The sequence below is a fragment of the Emydura macquarii genome, unplaced genomic scaffold, assembly GCF_026122565.2.
Source record: "Emydura macquarii macquarii isolate MOO-44397 ecotype Brisbane River unplaced genomic scaffold, CSIRO-AGI_Emac_v2 contig_1254, whole genome shotgun sequence".
In the NCBI taxonomy this organism is placed as follows: domain Eukaryota; kingdom Metazoa; phylum Chordata; order Testudines; family Chelidae; genus Emydura; species Emydura macquarii.
In genome coordinates, this window is record NW_027131391.1 from 10,404,479 (window position 1) to 10,421,127 (window position 16,649).

Below are 16,649 nucleotides of genomic sequence, written 5' to 3' on the forward strand. Positions count from 1 at the left end.
GTTTGTATGAAATGCCGCCTCATAGAGCTGAGGGAAGAGATGATTCGAAGGCTGGAGATGCAGGTGGAAACTCTTGAGTTTAGAAGGGGGTTGGAGCAGATGATGGAGCAAAGGAATGAAGAGGCTGAAGGGAAAATCCCAGAGCTGCAGATTGAAGCAGGACCAAGGAACTCTGAGGGGAGATGCTGGGTGAGGAAAGTGGCCAGTGGAAGCATGTGACTGCAAGAACCCGGCAGAGGAGAAGACGGGCCAGCGAAGGGGAAATAGACTCAGAAACAGGTTTGTGGTGTTGGCAAATGAAGATGGGGCACAGCAGGTGGTTACTGAAGGCGGGAGGGTGAGGAAGAAGAGAAGAGCAGCTAGTCCTGTACAAAGAGTGGAGGAGCCCATGGAGATAGCACCAAATCAGAGCCCCGGGAGGATACAGGAACGGTTGCAGAGGATTGCAAAGGAGACAAGTAGACGCGATGACTTGCAGCCAGAAAGACCAGGGGCTAGGCCGGAGAATCGCACCGTCACCAGGAAAAGGCAGGCCTACGGGATTGGGGACTTCCTGCTGAGAAGAACAGACAGGCTGTAACCCCAGAGCTGATCCGGAGAACAGAAGGGTGTGCTCTGCCGGGTGCTCAGATACGGGATGTGGAGCTGAGGCTGAAGCAGATCCTAACAGGAGTGGGAAAGAATCCACTGATTGTCCTTCATGTGGGTACAAATGACACCGCTAGATTCTCGCTGGAACGTATCAGAGAGACTAGGCCAGGCCGGGGAAGACTCCTAAGGAAATGGAGGCTCAGGTGATCTTCAGCGGGATTGTGCCTGTCCCTACAGGAGGACAGCAAAGGCGTGGCAAGCTTTGGATGATCAACAGCTGGCTCAGGCAGTGGTGCTATAAGGAGGCTTTGGGATGTCTGGTCACTGGGAGGCAGTCATGGACAGAGGACTGTTCTCTTGGGATGCACTTCACCTGAGCAGGGAGGGAAATGCACTTCTAGGATGGAGGCTGGCACAACTGATGAAGAGAGTTTAAACTAGGGAGCTGGGAGAGATGGTTGGGAGATGCCCAGGTAATCTCCACGCCTGATTTGAGCATTAAGAGGGAGGGAAATGAAGTAAGAAGGGATCCAGCAGTGGGGAGCAGAATGGACATTAGGAGGCAGGGTCGTGTAGATACCAGGCTAAGAGGCGATATTGGCAGTAGAATGACTGGGCCAAATCGTGTAAGGAACATGAGCGAAACCAAACAGCAACAATTAAGATGTTTGTATACCAAGGCGAGGAGCCTGGTAACAAAAGGGAGGAACTAGAGCTACTGGTAGAGGAAGTGAAACCAGATGATACAGGAATAACAAAGGTGGTAGAATAGTCGTCACGCCTGGCATACAAATATCGAAGGGTATGTGGTGTTTAGGAAAGACAGATATAAGGCAAAGATGGTGGAGTAGCATTATATAGCAATGATGAGGTAGATTGTAAAGAAATTAGAAGTGATGGAAACAGAATTTCCCCTGGGATAGTGCTTGAGGTGTGCTACAGACCACCGGGATCTGATTTGGACGTGGATAGAGACCTCTTTAAGGCTTTTAATGAAGTAAATACTGCTGGGAACTGTGTGATATGGGAGACTTTAACTTCCCCGTTATAGACTGGAGGCCAAGTGCTAGTAGTAATAATAGCACCCAGATTTCCCTGGGTGTGAGGGCTGACGGATTCCTTCACCAAATAGTTACTGAACCAACAAGAGGGGATGTCATTTTCAATTTGGTATTGGTGAGTAGTGAGGATCTCGTAGAATACCTGGTTGTAGTTTGACCTCTGTAGTATGCAAGGTCTTGGAAAAATTTTGAAAGAGAAAGTAGTGAAGGACATCGAGGTTAATGGTAATTGGGATAAAATACATCATGGTTTTACAAAAGGCAGATCGTGTCAGACCGACCTGAGCTCCTTTTTAGAGAAGATAACAGACATTTTTAGACAAAGAGAATGCAGTCATACTGAAAGGTGAACTGTCAGGCTGGAGAGAGGTTACTAGTGGAGTTCCTCAGGGATCGGTCTTGGGACCAATCTTATTTAACATTTTTATTACTGACTGTGGCACAAAATGTAGGAATTTTTGCGGATGACACAAAGTTGGGAGGTGTTGCCAATACTGAGGACGGATCTGGATGACCTTGAAAACTGGAGTAATAGAAATAGGATGAAATTTAATAGTGGAAAATGCATGGTTATGCATTTAGGGTCTAATAACAAGAATTTCTGCTATATGCAGCAGTTGGAAGTGACAGAGGAGGAGAAGGACCTGGGTGTATCAGTTGATCACCAGTGTGATGTGGCCATGAGAAAAGCTAATGTGGTCCTTGGATGCATCAGGTGAGGTATTTCCAGTAGAGCTAGGGAGGTGTTAGTACCGTTATACAAGGCGCTGGTGAGATCTCATCTGGAATACTGGGTGCAATTCTGGTCTCCCATGTTTAAGAAAGATGAATTCAAACTGGAACAGGTGCAGAGAAGGGCTACTAGGATGATCCACGGAGTGGAAAACCTGCCTTATGAGAGGAGACTCAAAGAGCTTGGCTTGTTTAGCCTAACCAAAAGAAGGTTGAGGGGAGATGTGATTGCTCTCTATAAATACATCAGAGGGAGGGAGAAGAATTATTTCAGTTCAGTGCCAATGTGGACACAAGAACTAATGGATATAAACTGGCCATCAGGAAGTTTAGACTTGAAAGTAGACGCAGGTTTCTAACCATCGGGGGAGTGAAGTTCTGGAACAGCCTCCCAAGGGGAGCAGTGGGGACAAAAAACCTAGCTGGCTTCAAGACTGAGCTGGGTACATTTATGGAGGGGATGGTCGGATGGCACTGCCCAGCCTGGCAATTGGCTGATCTTTGACTCCTGGCGGTAGATATGCCAACGGCCTGTGCAGGGATGTTAGATGGGGGGTTCTGAGTTATTACAGAGAATTCTTTCTTGGTTGTCTACCTGGTGAGTCTTGCTCACATGCTCAGGGTTTAGCTGATCGCCATATTTGGGGTCAGGAAGGAATTTTCCCCCAGGACAGATTGGCAGAGACCCTGGGGGTTTTTGCGCCTTCCTCTGCAGCATGGGCACAGCTCACTTGCTGGTGGATTCTCTGTACCTTAAAGTCTTTAAACCATGATTTGAGGACTGCAGTAACTCAGTTGTAGGTCAGGGTCTGTCCCAGGAGTGGGTGGGGGAGGTTCTGTGGCCTGCGCTGTGCAGGAGGTCAGACTAGATCATCATATTGGTCCCTTCTGACCTTACAGTCTGTGAGTCTGAGGGCACAGCATCCGCGAGCACAGCCCGTCCTCTGCCCCTCATGAATCTGACACGGCTCACAGCGCCAGCCAGCGTCTGGCTGCGGGGGCGGAGCAGGAGGGGGAGGGGGACGCCCGACTCTGGGGTGTTCAGCCTGGAAAGCGGACCGGATTGCCGAGGGTGGACGCTCAGGGGGTACTTGGGGTGGACATGGGCGGGGCCTGGCTCCCAGGGCAGGGCACAATGGACATGAGCTGGCTGTCATTTTCCCTCTCACCTGCAGGGCTCAGAGTGCCTCCCCCAAGGAGCAAGGGGAAGGTTGATTATCCTGAGTGCGCAGAGGGGAAACTGAGGTCGAGGGAGGGGAGGGCATTGGCCCCAGGCTGCCCAGTGAGTCAGCACCAGAGCTGGAAGTAGAGCCCAGCGGCTCCCGTTGACCTAGCAGGAGCTGTTGTGCAGAGCAGGTTAGAGGCTCAGGTCTCCTGACCGCCTGGAGCAAGGCTGCCCCTCTAGGAACTGCCCTCGGGCGCTCCTGGGCAGCTGCTTGCTTTCCCCTGTTCGTATCGCAGTCTCTCTCGCTCTCATGCCCATGCCCACCAGATCTCTAACCTCAGGTGCATGCAAACCCACCAGCTGGTGCAGATGCCCCTCCTCACCTGGCCGCTCTCCATCAGCCAGAGGCTTGGTAATTCCTGGGGCACTGGGCATGTCGCTGTTCTCTGGTGGCCTGGGATGCCCAGCGTGCATGGCAGGAACCCGACTGCGCTCAGTGGGCATCACCTGTATCCTGTGTTAGGAGACAGGGCCCTCGCAGCCAGAGTCCAGCCAGTGTCCCTCTGCTACCAGCCTTGATGTAACAAGGGTAACAACGGGGACCGGGGGTCCTTGCTGGGCGTGTCTGGCAGAGCGAGGGGCTCTCTGCCTGCCTGGCCATGGGGCATGCTCCCTTACCTAGCACTGCGTGGAGGAGTGGCGGCTTTTAGATCCTGGGCTGGATTTCTGCACTCTCCTGGAAGGGGTTCTGGCATCGTCCCTGAAAAGGTACCAGGCTCCAGGGAGCAACATCACTCACTTCACCTTCACTTCCCTCTCCCAGAGGAGGGGTTCCCAAGGGTGGGGTTTGCCTTCTGGGCACTGCCTTCCAACACCTGAATGTGCTTCCTGCTTCACTTGTCTCCACTCCAGGGTTCCTGCCCTCCCCGTTAAGAATCTGAATGGAACTGGACCAGTCCATCCTGCCCTGGCAGGTAAGAGCAGCTGGAATTTCCTCAGCTCTGGGCAGCCGTCCACTCCTGGGTATAGTGAGATGGTACTTACTTACCATGGTGAGCGTTGATGGATGGTTGGGCATGTATGGGGATGCATGGATGGATGGATGGTTGGGCATGCCTATGGGATGGATGGATGGACAGACGGTTGGGTCTGGATGGTTGGGCATGCCTGTGGGATGGATGGATGGATGGATGGGAATGGACGGCTGGATGGTTGAGTATGTCGATTGGATGGATGGGACATTCCTAGCATTTGAGCTCAGTCTCAGACTACAGGGATCCTGCCCCACGCTAGGACTGTTGCTCTCGGTGGGGAGATAATCACCCAGCCCCCTAAGTGGGCTTTGTCTGCGCTGTGCCTTACTCTCCCCTTACCGGCTCTCTACGGCACAGGCATGACAGGCATTTTGATGTGTGCTGCTGGGCTGCCCGTATGCCTGACCCGCGCCCCGAAGCCCATCCTGCACCCTCCGCCTGTGAGCAAGAGTGACATCAAGCCGGTGCCCGGGATCAATGGCATCTGCAGGAAAACCAAGAAGAAGCACCTCAAAAAGAGTAAGAGCCAGCAGTCCTCTGTCCTGGCCCTGCAGAGCCACAAGCACTGGCCTGCACCGTGGCAATCCCAGAGCCCAGGGCTGTATGGGCTGGGATCTAGCTGGGAGCATGGCCCTGGATCTGTTACAAAGCCGCTTCCTTCTTTCCTCACCATGCTTGGGTGAATGAGGTGTAAAGGGTTGATGAGCACAGCCAGGCCCAGCACAGCCTGGGGCAAATCACGCCCTACAGCTCTGCTGGTGAACCTCCTTCCTGGCCCACAGCCCCCGCTACCCCTGTCCTGGGTATCTCTTAGTTACAGACAGAGCCAAACTGTGCAGGGATTGTCTGAGATTGACCAGTGGCCCCTACATTCTGGCCCAAGACCCTCAAGTGGATTTTCATGCCTCAGGCAGAGGAGCAAACCCTCCTGCGGAAATCACCCGCTGCTGCCCAGCGTGATGCCTGGGCACCTTCAGCCTGATGCCCCCGGGCCATGGAGTTATTGGGCCATCTGGCACAGCACTCGTGGACACTGAGCACGTGCCAGGCAGCCAGGGAGTCACACCCAGGAAGGGCCAGGTCTGTCCCCAGATAGAAAGAACCTTGCTTGCTAACGTACAGCACAAGGCCAGGCAGCTTCCTGGGAGACCTGGTGCGCAAAGGGTGCTAATGGGATTGCTTTTCAGTTAGTCTCCCCACACGGCAGCTGTTTTAGCAGGACAGTGATTCAAGGGCTGGAGTAAACGCCTGACAGTGAGAGATTGAAGGAGGGTGAGCTGCTTAGCTGAGAGGTGACAGTGTGTAAGAGAGAAAAGGGTGACTGCTAAAGCGCTCTTTAGTCCAGCAGAGACCCACTGGCTGGAAGTCCCACCCAGACACAGCTATTCGACAGTGAGGGTGGGTAATTGCTGAGCCAGTTCCCAAGGGAAGTGGTGCGTTCTCCATCCCGTGATATCTGCAGCCCTGTGCTGGAGATGCTTTACCCAAACATGGGCTGCTGGGCTGACTCCAGGGGCGAAGGCCTGTGATCTACAGAGGGTCAGACCAGATGATCGAATGATCTGCTCTGACCTTCCAGCTGCTGCAGGGGGCTGTGGGTTTGGGTAGCCCAGCAGAGCTCAGCACCCCTGGTGCTAGGTGCTGCACAGACAGAATGTTTCTGCCCCAAAGAGCTTCCAGTCTAGCTAGACAAGACAGACAGAAGGTGGGCAAAAGGAAGAATTATTATCCCCATTTTACAGGCTCAGAGCTTCTGTAACTCGGTGCCAAGGCAGTTGCTTGGGCTTCCCACGTCTAGTCTCCTGATGCGTGGGCTTCAGCAGAGGTTTGGCCCTCGGTTTACAGCAGGCAGCCTGCCGTGGCGGCTCCTGAAATGGTCAGGGCGCTGCCGAAGGGTCAGTAAGAGCAGCAGCGTTCCCATCGACTCCCTGCGCCCCACAGCTGTGGCAGCAGCTCCCCTCGCCTCTGTCCGTACAGGTTAGGTCAGCAATACCGTGTCGCTTTGATGACCAGTCACGCGCTGCACCGAATCCCAACTGGTGCCCATTGCTCAGAGGCTGCAGTCGTGTGTCCCCCCTGCCCCCCTCCGCACACGGGGCAAGTGACAGGCCAGGCCCTGGCCAGGCAAGCAGGCTTGGGAGCGCGGGGAAGGGGCCAGGCAGGCTGGCCCCAAAGGGGCCATAGCAGTTTGCCCGGCTTTAGCCCCCAGGGGTGCTCCGTGCCCGCTGAAGCGGGAGGGAGCCACGTGGTTGAGTGAACAGCGTGAGCCACGTCGCAGACAGCCCCGCGGCTGTGAGCACATGCAGAGCGCGGCGCCCTGGGCTGCATGAACGGACACCGGCTCCGAGCTCCCCACTGCAGCCAGGCCGGGGATTCACTGCTGCTCCTGCTCCCCTGGCGTCCAGCGGTGAAAGGGTTAACCGCTGAGGCTGTAACGTGCCCCAGCCCTAGCCCCAGAGATCCCACCTGCTCCAGCCAAGCCCAGAGCAAGGGAGGGCTGCTCGCTCTGTGCCCCTGGTCCTGCCCCTTGGCGGAGCCCAGCACTGCACGTACAGCCCCATGCGGCGCACTCTGACCTCTGCCCCTCTCCTGTGGCAGGCAAGAACCCCGAGGACGTGGTGCGCCGCTACACCCAGAGGGTGAAGAGTCCGCCGGACGAGGTGAGCGCCTGCCCGGCCCTGCCCTGCCCTGCCCGGGGCTGATGGGCTTGGACGGTGCCCAGGGCCGGGCGCTGCCTGGATGCCCAACCCCATGAACAGTGACCCACGACACCCCTGGCATAAAGCTGCGCCCGCGAGGACCCAGCAGCAGCGCCACCCACTGGCACAGCTCGCCCCTGCACCTCCTTAGCTCTGCCCCCAGGAAGAGCAGCCTGTTAGCACCCCTTTCCCAACCCCCCCGTGAAACCCAAGACCCCCGCCCCCCCTTCTACACACCCCGTCCCCTCACTGGGGCTGGGTAGGAGCCTGCTATGTTTGAGGGGGGGCTGAGCTCACTGAGGGCTTTGCTCACCTGGCTCCACGAGGGGCGGGGGGCGGGGCGGGGGGCAGCCCCTGTCCTGGGTGCTCACTCCTGGCTGCTGCTGCACCCGTTCTGCAGTGGCACCGAAGTGACCAAAATGGATAGGAGGCCAAGAGAGGCACGGACACGTCCCTTCTCTGCCCAGGCATCTAGCCCGGCGACCGCTGGGGCCGGCACAGCCCAGTCCCAGGGGAGAGCTGCCGGCCAGGCAGAGGGGACGGAGCTGCGGGATTCGACTGGCAGCATAGAGTGCAGCTACAAGGGAAGGGGAACCTGGGAGAGTGAGGGGCAGGAAGGGGGGGCAGAGGGGCCGATGGGGCAGTGGGGCAGGAAGGGGAGGCAGAGGGGCCGATGGGGCAGTGGGGCAGGAAGGGGGGGCAGAGGGGCCGATGGGGCAGTGGGGCAGGAAGGGGGGGCAGAGGGGGCCGATGGGGGGGGGATGGGACAGTGGGGCAGGAAGGGGGGGCAGAGGGGCCGATGGGGCAGTGGGGCAGAGGAAGGGGGGCAGAGGGGCCGATGGGGCAGTGGGGCAGGAAGGGGGGGGGCAGAGGGGCCAATGGGGCAGTGGGGCAGGAAGGGGGGCAGAGGGGCCGATGGGGCAGTGGGGCAGGAAGGGGGGCAGAGGGGCTGATGGGGCGGAGGGATGTGATGGCTGAGGAGGAGAACGGGAGCTGGGAGAAGGGAAGCAAGGACAGAAGGATGCGGTGGGCAGACAGCAGGGCAGCCAGGCCGACTGGCGGAGGAGGTGCCAAGGCTCCGCAGGCCCAGACCCAGCGCCTGGCCAGGAGGGCGATGGTGCGAGCAGCTGCTGGGCTCTGGGCGGGAGCCGCCCGGCGCTGGGATGGTCCCGTGCACGTCCCCTGCATTAACCCCGCGCTCCCCTTCAGGACTGCACCATCTGCATGGAGAGGCTGGTCACCTCGTCCGGCTACGAGGGCCTGCTCAGCCACAAGGGCGCCAAGCCGGAGCTGGTGGGCAAGCTGGGCAAGTGCGGGCACGTGTACCACCTCCTCTGCCTGGTGGCCATGTACAGCAACGGCAACAAGGTGAGAGCTGGCGGGGCGGGCGGGGCGGGGGGCTGCCCCTCTGGCGGACGACGGGCTGTCCCACAGCCCCTGGGCAGCCTCCGGTGCCAAGGGCAGCGCTCTGTAGGGGTCAGGTCTCCACCCTAGAGCCCAGCCTGGCCCTCCACCCCTCCCTGATCCACTGACCCGTCCCACGGCCAGCAGAGTCCTCGCCACCGGCTCTGGGCCGAGGCAAGCGGAGGGAGCAGGTCCAAACCGCCCCACTGGGGAAAGGCTCGTGCCCCTGCCCCGGGATTCTGCCAGCCGCCACCGGAGCTCAGCTGCTGGCAGGCCCCGGAAGCTGCTCCCCGGGTTGTCAGCCTGGTTCCGGACTGCGCCCAGGTTAGCTTACCCTCCTCGCCCTCTGCCCCAGGACGGCAGCCTGCAGTGCCCCACCTGTAAGGCCATCTATGGGGAGAAGACTGGGACCCAGCCCCCAGGGAAGATGGAGTTCCACATCATCCCACACTCGCTGCCGGGCTACACGGAATCCAAAACCATCCGCATCGTCTACGACATCCCCGCGGGAATACAGGTGAGGCGCCCAGCACCCGGCCCAGGGACAGACCTGGGAGAGAAAACACCAGGGGGACCCGGTGCCTTTGTGGCTTTTCCGCCCTCCATGGACGAGTCGGCGCGTGCTCCGTTCTCAGACCCCTGCCCCGGCCCTGGAGAGATGGTGGCCTCCTCTGCTCCCTCCAGCAGCCGGGCAGCAGAAGCCCCGGGTGCGACACACCGTGGATTCGGCGGCGGGTCTGGGCCAGGCTCCTGGGCAGGGCGGTCGCTGGCCCCCCCTTGGCTCTGACCCACGTCCTGCCAGGCGGGATCGTGCTCAGACCCCTGCTGTCTGCAGACTGCCCTGCTGGCCAGCGAGTCTCACCCTCTGCCCCGTCCAGCCTGTGCCGTGGGGCTGGGTGGGGGGGCTGCCCTCTTTGGCTGAGCTGGGGGTGATGTGTCTCAGGCCTGGCCGCTGGCTGCAGCATTTCTCCAGTGCCTGCTTTGTTCCCTGCCAGGGCCCAGAGCACCCGAACCCCGGGAAGAAGTTCACGGCCCGAGGCTTCCCCCGGCACTGCTACCTGCCGGACAGCGAGAAGGGCAGGAAGGTGAGTGGCCTTCCCCAGGATCTACGGCGCCGCTCACTGCGTCTTCCCATGAGCAGCTGGCGCTGGCGAGGGGCAGCTGGGCACCGCGGCCGGGAGAGCGGCACCCTTGTGGCAGCTGCTGCAGGACTCCTGGGTCTTGGACTGCGGCCAGGGCGGGCAATGGGTTTGCTGAACATCAGCACGAAGTGTTGTGCTGTCGTGGGCACCGCTGGCCATGGGGCTTGGAGACACACGTGTGTGCTGTGCTGGAGCTGGCACATTATCCCCTTAGACTGCAGATTTCAAAGGGGCAGAAGGGAATTGGGTGCACAAATGCCAGGGACATTCAGTGTCCTAACTCCCCTTGGCTCTATTGATAATCCAGCCCTGGAACGTCCGCCCTGATTCTGGAAGGTGCTGAGTCCAGCCCCTCAAATACCTCTAAGGATGTGAGGCTGAGCATCCCCACTGGGGCCAGTGGCCACACCGGGCCATACGTTTCCATGCGGCTTGTTGGCCGCTGTCTCTGCCCCCGTCCTGCTGCAGGACGGCTCTGAGGATGTGCTGGGGGAAGGGCGATGCAAGGCGGGGTCGCTGTGTCAAGGCCAGAGAGGGTTATTCTGGAGGGACTTATTCTCATGCACGGAAGTAAGGAAGATCCCCATCCCAAGCCCCACATTTTCAGGTCTGTGTTCTGAAGGGTGGGGCAGAGCCCCGATCATTCTCTGGGGAGGGGCTGTTCCTTTACCAGACCTGCTTTGACTTGCCAGAGCTGCCTCTCCCGTGTAGAGAGACGTCCAGAGGAGGGCTTGAGACCCCTCTACCCGTCAGCCCCATCCAGTGCTCCCCATGGTGCTCTGGGGACTGAGGGAGAGGCAGGCCTCTTCCCCCCGGACACTGAGCAAAGACATGCTGGGAGACTGGGGAGAGGATCTCAGCCCCACGGGGACTCCCCCGTGTAACTGCCCTGCCGCCCCACAGGTTTTGAAGCTCCTGATCATGGCATGGAACCGCCGGCTCATCTTCACCATCGGCACGTCCAGCACGACGGGCGAGTGCGACACCGTGGTGTGGAACGAGATCCACCACAAGACAGAGTTTGGTTCCAACCTCACCGGCCACGGCTACCCTGACCCCAACTACCTGGACAACGTCCTGGCGGAGCTGATGGTCCAGGGGGTCTCGGAAGCCAACTTGAAGGACTGAGGAGGAAGCCCTGCCCTCTGCTAGCGTGCTCCTTGGCAGCCAAAGCCCGCCTGCGTCCGTGTGTGCGCTCACACGCGTCTCTGTGAGGCCATCCTCCACCACTTGCTGCATCCATGTGTGCGTGTCCTCCACCGCCACCGCCACCGCTGGGAACCACCCCTTCCCAGGGCTCTGCCTCTGCTGCCACTGCCTCGACCTACGTAACCTTCCCGCTGCAACGCTGGACTTGGCGAGGGTGCCCCGGAAATGTGCAGGAGCCTCACTCCCTGGAACTGACACTGGCCGCTCAGACAGGCCGCCGCCGAGAGCAGGCCAGCAGGCGCAAAGCAAAGCTGGGCTGAGGCTTTTCTTACACTCTTGTGCTCTGTGATATTTTCGCTGTTAGAGAACCCAGCCCACGCCCGGAAATCTTGTGCAGTAGATTGTGTCCAATAGAATCCATGTCCACAGCCGACCGGGCACCTTCCGGACCCTCTCCACCACCCCACCGCCACCGTCTGTCCCGTCCGTCTGTGCCAGCATCGGCTGGGCGAGCCGCCCCCCCCGACTCTCACGGGGTACATTTTCCATGGCTCCTTTTGATTGGTCCCTGTGGTTGCTGCTGCCACTTTGGAAGAAGGCGGGAGAGGGGCCCAGGCTGGGGGAAGGTAGAATTGCCCCTCAGCAAGCTGAACAGCTGGGCAGGGATGGACAATAAGGGGGTGCTCCATAGTGCTCTTATGCCGCTGTTTGGGGGGGCTCTGCCTCTGTGGCGGAAATGAGGTCAGAGCTAGACCCACTGATCTCCATCCCTGCCTCTGCCCCCCAGAGCAAAGGCTCCAAGACCGTCCCTGAAGCACACACTAACCAGCAGGGGGCGACACTGCTTCACACCCCGCATTGCACAGACACCGGCTAGCTACGCCCCGAGCCCCCCTTTTGGCAGCCCCACGGCAGTGCCCGTGCCCTATTTCCGCTGAAAGGAGAGGGGTGGAGCCCTCAGCAGCTCATCAAGCACCTGTCGGCAGTGAGCAACTGATGCCCGGATTGGCCTTTCAGGTGGCAGAGCCAGAATTCGAAGGGCCGCTGGTGGTTTTAGAAAGTGCCCAGCTGGTGCCCGTTGAGCTGGGCACACCTGCCTGCCTGTGCGCCTGTGCCCTTTGGCACGCACGGCTTTCTGACTCGGGGCCTGGTTCGCGCTGGGTCCTGTAGCACGCCTTTAGCTGGGAAATAAACCTGGCCTGCGGTTGGTGTTCCCCCACCGGGCAGGCGTCTTCTCCAGCCGCCAATGTAGCGCCGCAGAAGCCGATTGTGGCCCCTTTGTCTGGGCACCTGTGAAGCCCGCGGCCAGCAGAGCCAACACAGCCATGGGGAGCGGGGGATTGCACGCGCACAGCGTGGGGCAGTGGCTTCAGCAGCTCTTTGCGGGCGGGAGGTGCTGTGGTTTGGGGGAGAGCAGGGCTAGCTGTTCTCCTCCTGGATCCGCCAGGCAACCTGGGCCGGGTCACTCCACCATCCTGTGCTGCTGGGGGGGGGCTAGGGATATGGCCCCTCCTTTGCTAGGCGCTTTGGGCTCCCTGGGTGCTGGGCCATGTACACTGATGCCTAGCACCAGCGGCAGATCACCCCTTGCTTGGCTGCGACCCGTTAGGGTGGGTGAACGGGGTCGCCTAGACAGGCCCTTTAAACTGCCTGTTCCCATCAGATTGGCACACGGATGTGGGTGGAACGGGCTGGGGTCCCCCCATGCACCCCACGTGCCATGGAAGCTGCCTGGCGTACACAGCGAGGCTGCCCCAATGGGCAAGGCCCCCCCCTTCGCTCCCGCCCAGTGCACAAAGACGATCCCAGCCCCGGCTGGACGAGGGTGGTGCTTCGGCCAGGTGAAGGGATGACCGCATGGCAGTGTCCCGTTCATCCGGCAGGTGGGCACCTCTTAGTGGCTGCATGAGACATGGGGCAGGAGGCTGGGGGGAGTTGGGCAGGGGCGAGGAGTGGAGAAGGTGCTGAGTCTGCAGGGCCGGTGCCCACGTCCCGGGCGCGGGTGGAGCCTCGCTGCTCCCTTGCAGCTGAGGGCTGTTGGCTGGCATGACCGGTGCTTCCCCTTGGTCTGTCTCCTGCTGGCAGCCCAGGGAGACGCAGCTCCAGGCCCTGGTGTCCAGCCAGGGCCCAGAGGGAGCTGGAGGCGCCCGGTTTCTGTGCTGTCCTGCTTTGCCGCGCCCGCGCTCTGCTGAGCACGCGCTCCCATAGGGGCTGGCGCCACCCAGGGCCAGGACCAACGTACCCTCCCCTCCCAAAGGGAGGGAGCAGCTGCGGACTGCAGCGCCAGGGCACTTAGCTCTCGCCCACAGCTTGGGTGAGCAGCGAGGTCCCCTGCCATGCTGCGCCTGGCCGCAGGGCGGTTCTCTCTGGCGCCTGCGGCAAGCGGCTCGTCCCCTCCGCTGAGCAGCACGGCAGCTGTGCCGGGCGCTGGCGGGGGGGTTGGGCCAGCAGCAGTGTCACCGAACGGCCCCAGCCCCAGAACGTCGCCTTTGCCCAGAGCTCCAGCACAGAGTCACACGGCCCGCCCGCCCGTGGAACTGGGCCAGGCCAGACAGCAGCTCTCGGCAGGGGCCTGGCCTGGGAACAGAGCAGCAAATCTGGGCAAAAGCTACACACACGGCATGCACGCACCCCCTCCGACACACGCACTGCTCCCCACACGCCCTGCACGTGAAAACACCCCTTGGATACACACTGCAGACACGTTGCCCACACACGGAGCGCGTGCAAACACCCCCGCCACACACCCGTGCTGCACACGCAAACACCCTGCCGGTACACACTGTTTGCACACCACTGCCCACACACACGCCCAGCGCCCGGGCCGTTCGGAAAGGGCAGCAGAGAAGGGCAAATGTCCTGCCACGGCCACCTAGTGAGTGTTTGCCACGTCCCTGCACAGCCCCTGCCCCGGTGTCAGGCCTCAGCAGCGGGCGTCTACCTGGGCACCCCCTGGAGCCGCAGGCCAGGCACCCGCCAAGCAGGCGGGGCGCACAACGGGGCCTGGGTCACTCACCCCATGCCGAGGGGGAGGGGGAGGGGGTGGGCAAAGGCAGGAGCCAGGTGGGAGGTGGGCAGGGAAAGGCTGAGAGTGTTTGTGTTGGGGGGGGTCAGGCCAACACGGAGGGTGTGTGGGTGTGTGTGCAAGTGTGTGTGTGCGCACGCATGCGTTTTGTGTGTGTGTGTGCGTGCGCAGCCTGGTTTGTTCCGTCTCTCGGGTGCCAGCTGGGGGGTGAGGGGCCCCCTTTTTCCTCCACCCTCGCACCTGGGCTGTAGAGCCCCCTTGGCCGTTACCGCCCCCCCCCAGCGCTAATACATCCTCCCCGCGTGTCCTGTGAGGCACCCCCACCCCCCAACACGCACAGCCGGCCCTGGCACCCGCAACACGCCGCCCCCAGGACCGCGAGCAGGGTCCTGCGAAGGCCCCATTTATGAGTGGGGCTGGCATGCCCTGGGGTGGGGGGCAGAAGGAAGGGGGCTGGCCTGGATCTCAGCTCTAGCGGCCTCCTGTGGCGGTGCCCTGCAGCTGCGCATCCGGAGTCAGGGCAGCGTCCCCTTCTCGGCAGGACATCAGGACCCCCAGCCGCAAGCCCAGCGCGCCCCTCCCGTCTGCGGCAAGAGCAGGCCGCCCGCGTTACTTCCAGCCTCACTCAAGGTGCCTGCTTTGCCACGGGGCATAAACCGCCCCAGCGACCGGGCCAGGCTGGGCCTCGGAAGCCAGGGGAGCCCAAAGCCTGCCAGCGGCTGGGCGGGGGCGGGGAGCCCACTGAGAGGTCAGGGGCTGTATCTGGTTTGCTTGTCGCTGGGGGTCTTGAACCCAGGGATGCAGCCTGCAGCGACTACAACTCCCAACGTGCCCGGTGTTGAGCCGCTAGGCGCAAGGCGGAGCAAGGTCTGCTGGGAGTTGTAGTCTCTGCGGGTGACCCGGGCCGGCTGGGTGGGGTCTGGGCATCGTTACAGGCGGTGGCACGGCCTGCGTCTGACGCGCCTCTGTCATGCTCGGCATGTGTTGGTGTCTTTCTAACGAACGTAGTCAATAAATGTGGAATCCAGACACGACGGCTCGCAGCCTCTCCATTGCTTCTGGGCTGGCAGGTGGCCGGGGGGAGGGGGGACAATTTGGGCACAACACCCTGCTCCCAAACCGGTTCAAGGGTGCATGGGGGGGGGGGGCGAGCGGAGTGTTTCATTCCCTAGTCTGGCGCCCATGCTCCTTTCACTTACACCAGTGTCAGTCCAGAGTGACTCCACTGGAGCCAAGTCTCAATCCGGTGTCAGCGAACAGCCAATGTGGGCTTCCTGTGGGGCTAGTGCTCTGGCCTGGAAAGCTGAGTGCTAAGCCCAGCTCTACCGCGAACCTGCCCGGAGAGTGTGGGCAAATCACTTCCCATCCTGTGCCTCAGTTTCCTCTCCCCCCTTAGGGCAGGGACAAGCTCTTAGGCCTGGTGTGCACACGCACGCACACACACACGCACGCACACACACATGCGCACACACACACACACACACACACACACACACACACACACCTTTCATAGCAGTGTAAGCGCTCAGGCAGCCGTACGATGTTTGTGGCTACGTTGGGACAAGCCCCAGGGGGTGCAGTTGTACTGGCAGACCCACGTGATGCTGTGCCAGCGCCAGCGCCAGCACCTGTATGTCAGGCAGGCTGTGCCCATCGTAGGCGCTGCACCGGCACTTGGGTGGGTTTGAGCCCAGTGTCGCTGACATAGCACAGCAAGAGGGGGCCCATGGGGGGGCGCATGGTGCCACGCGCAGGGGGTGCCCGGGCAGCGGGACGCGCGAGGGCTCCAGCTCAGTTACAGGCTGTGGTGCCGGGAGCACCCTGCGCACCCACTGCACCTCACCTCCCCCCGCTGGCTGGGCATCGGGCTAACCCCCAGTGGAGACATTGGAGCTGGTTTCTGGCTTAGAGGCCTGGCTGAAGGGGAAGGAGGCTGGGGCAGAGCTGGCTGTCTCCAGGCAGTGCTGAGCTCTGGCTCTGCCCAGCGCTAACCCAGCTGGTGGTCATTAAAGCTGTAATTAGCCTCTGATCTGCAGCTCCCAGGGAAGCAGGGCACCTGCGGCTGGACCAGGTGTTGTTAGACCTGCAGCAGCCGTGCAGACTGATCAGTAAGACTCCAGGGCAGCCCAGCCGTCGCAGGCTGACAGCATCCCCTGCAGCTCACCCTGGTAACTGGGCGGAGAGCAGCTGGGGGTTTCCCGTCAGCCAGGGAGTCCCCGCAGCGCCTCCTGCTAGCAGAGCCTGGCCCTGCAGCAGCTGGACACTCTCCACATGCAAACCACTGCTGGCCGGGGAGGAAATCATTGCTGCGCGGTCTGTAGTTTCTAGAGCCAGGGCGTCCCTCTTACACTCGCACTGAGCTGGGCTGCAGAGAGCCTCTGTGAGACAACAGCCGGGGTTAACGGGATTGTTTTCCCAGTCTCAGAACACACACTCATCTACTAGGAGCGTGCATGCAGCTCTGCACCCCAGGGGTGCACACCGAGGGCTACGCATATGTGTGCGCACAGGGAATTGTACATACCTCCTCCCCAGCCCCACAGGCACACCCCACCCCTCCACCACACCCACAGAGCAACCCCCCCCCCCCCCCCCGTGCAGCAATGCCCGCTCACGTGCACAGTGTTCCCTGCACGCATGGTGCACA

The 16,649-nt window shown here is 60.9% G+C and overlaps 1 protein-coding gene across 1 annotated transcript in view; it reads left to right on the forward strand.

Annotated features, from left to right (window-relative positions):
• Positions 1–15,025, forward strand: part of DTX1 (deltex E3 ubiquitin ligase 1) — an 80,115-nt gene extending 65,090 nt beyond the window's left edge. The window contains exons 4-10 of the mRNA XM_067550264.1: positions 4,462–4,523; positions 4,941–5,102; positions 7,182–7,243; positions 8,492–8,650; positions 9,042–9,203; positions 9,682–9,771; positions 10,732–15,025. Of these exons, the coding sequence (XP_067406365.1) occupies positions 4,462–4,523; positions 4,941–5,102; positions 7,182–7,243; positions 8,492–8,650; positions 9,042–9,203; positions 9,682–9,771; positions 10,732–10,956 (922 nt within the window). The 3' untranslated portion in view covers positions 10,957–15,025. The remainder of the gene's footprint in view (positions 1–4,461; positions 4,524–4,940; positions 5,103–7,181; positions 7,244–8,491; positions 8,651–9,041; positions 9,204–9,681; positions 9,772–10,731) is intronic.
• Positions 15,026–16,649: the final 1,624 nt, after the last annotated feature.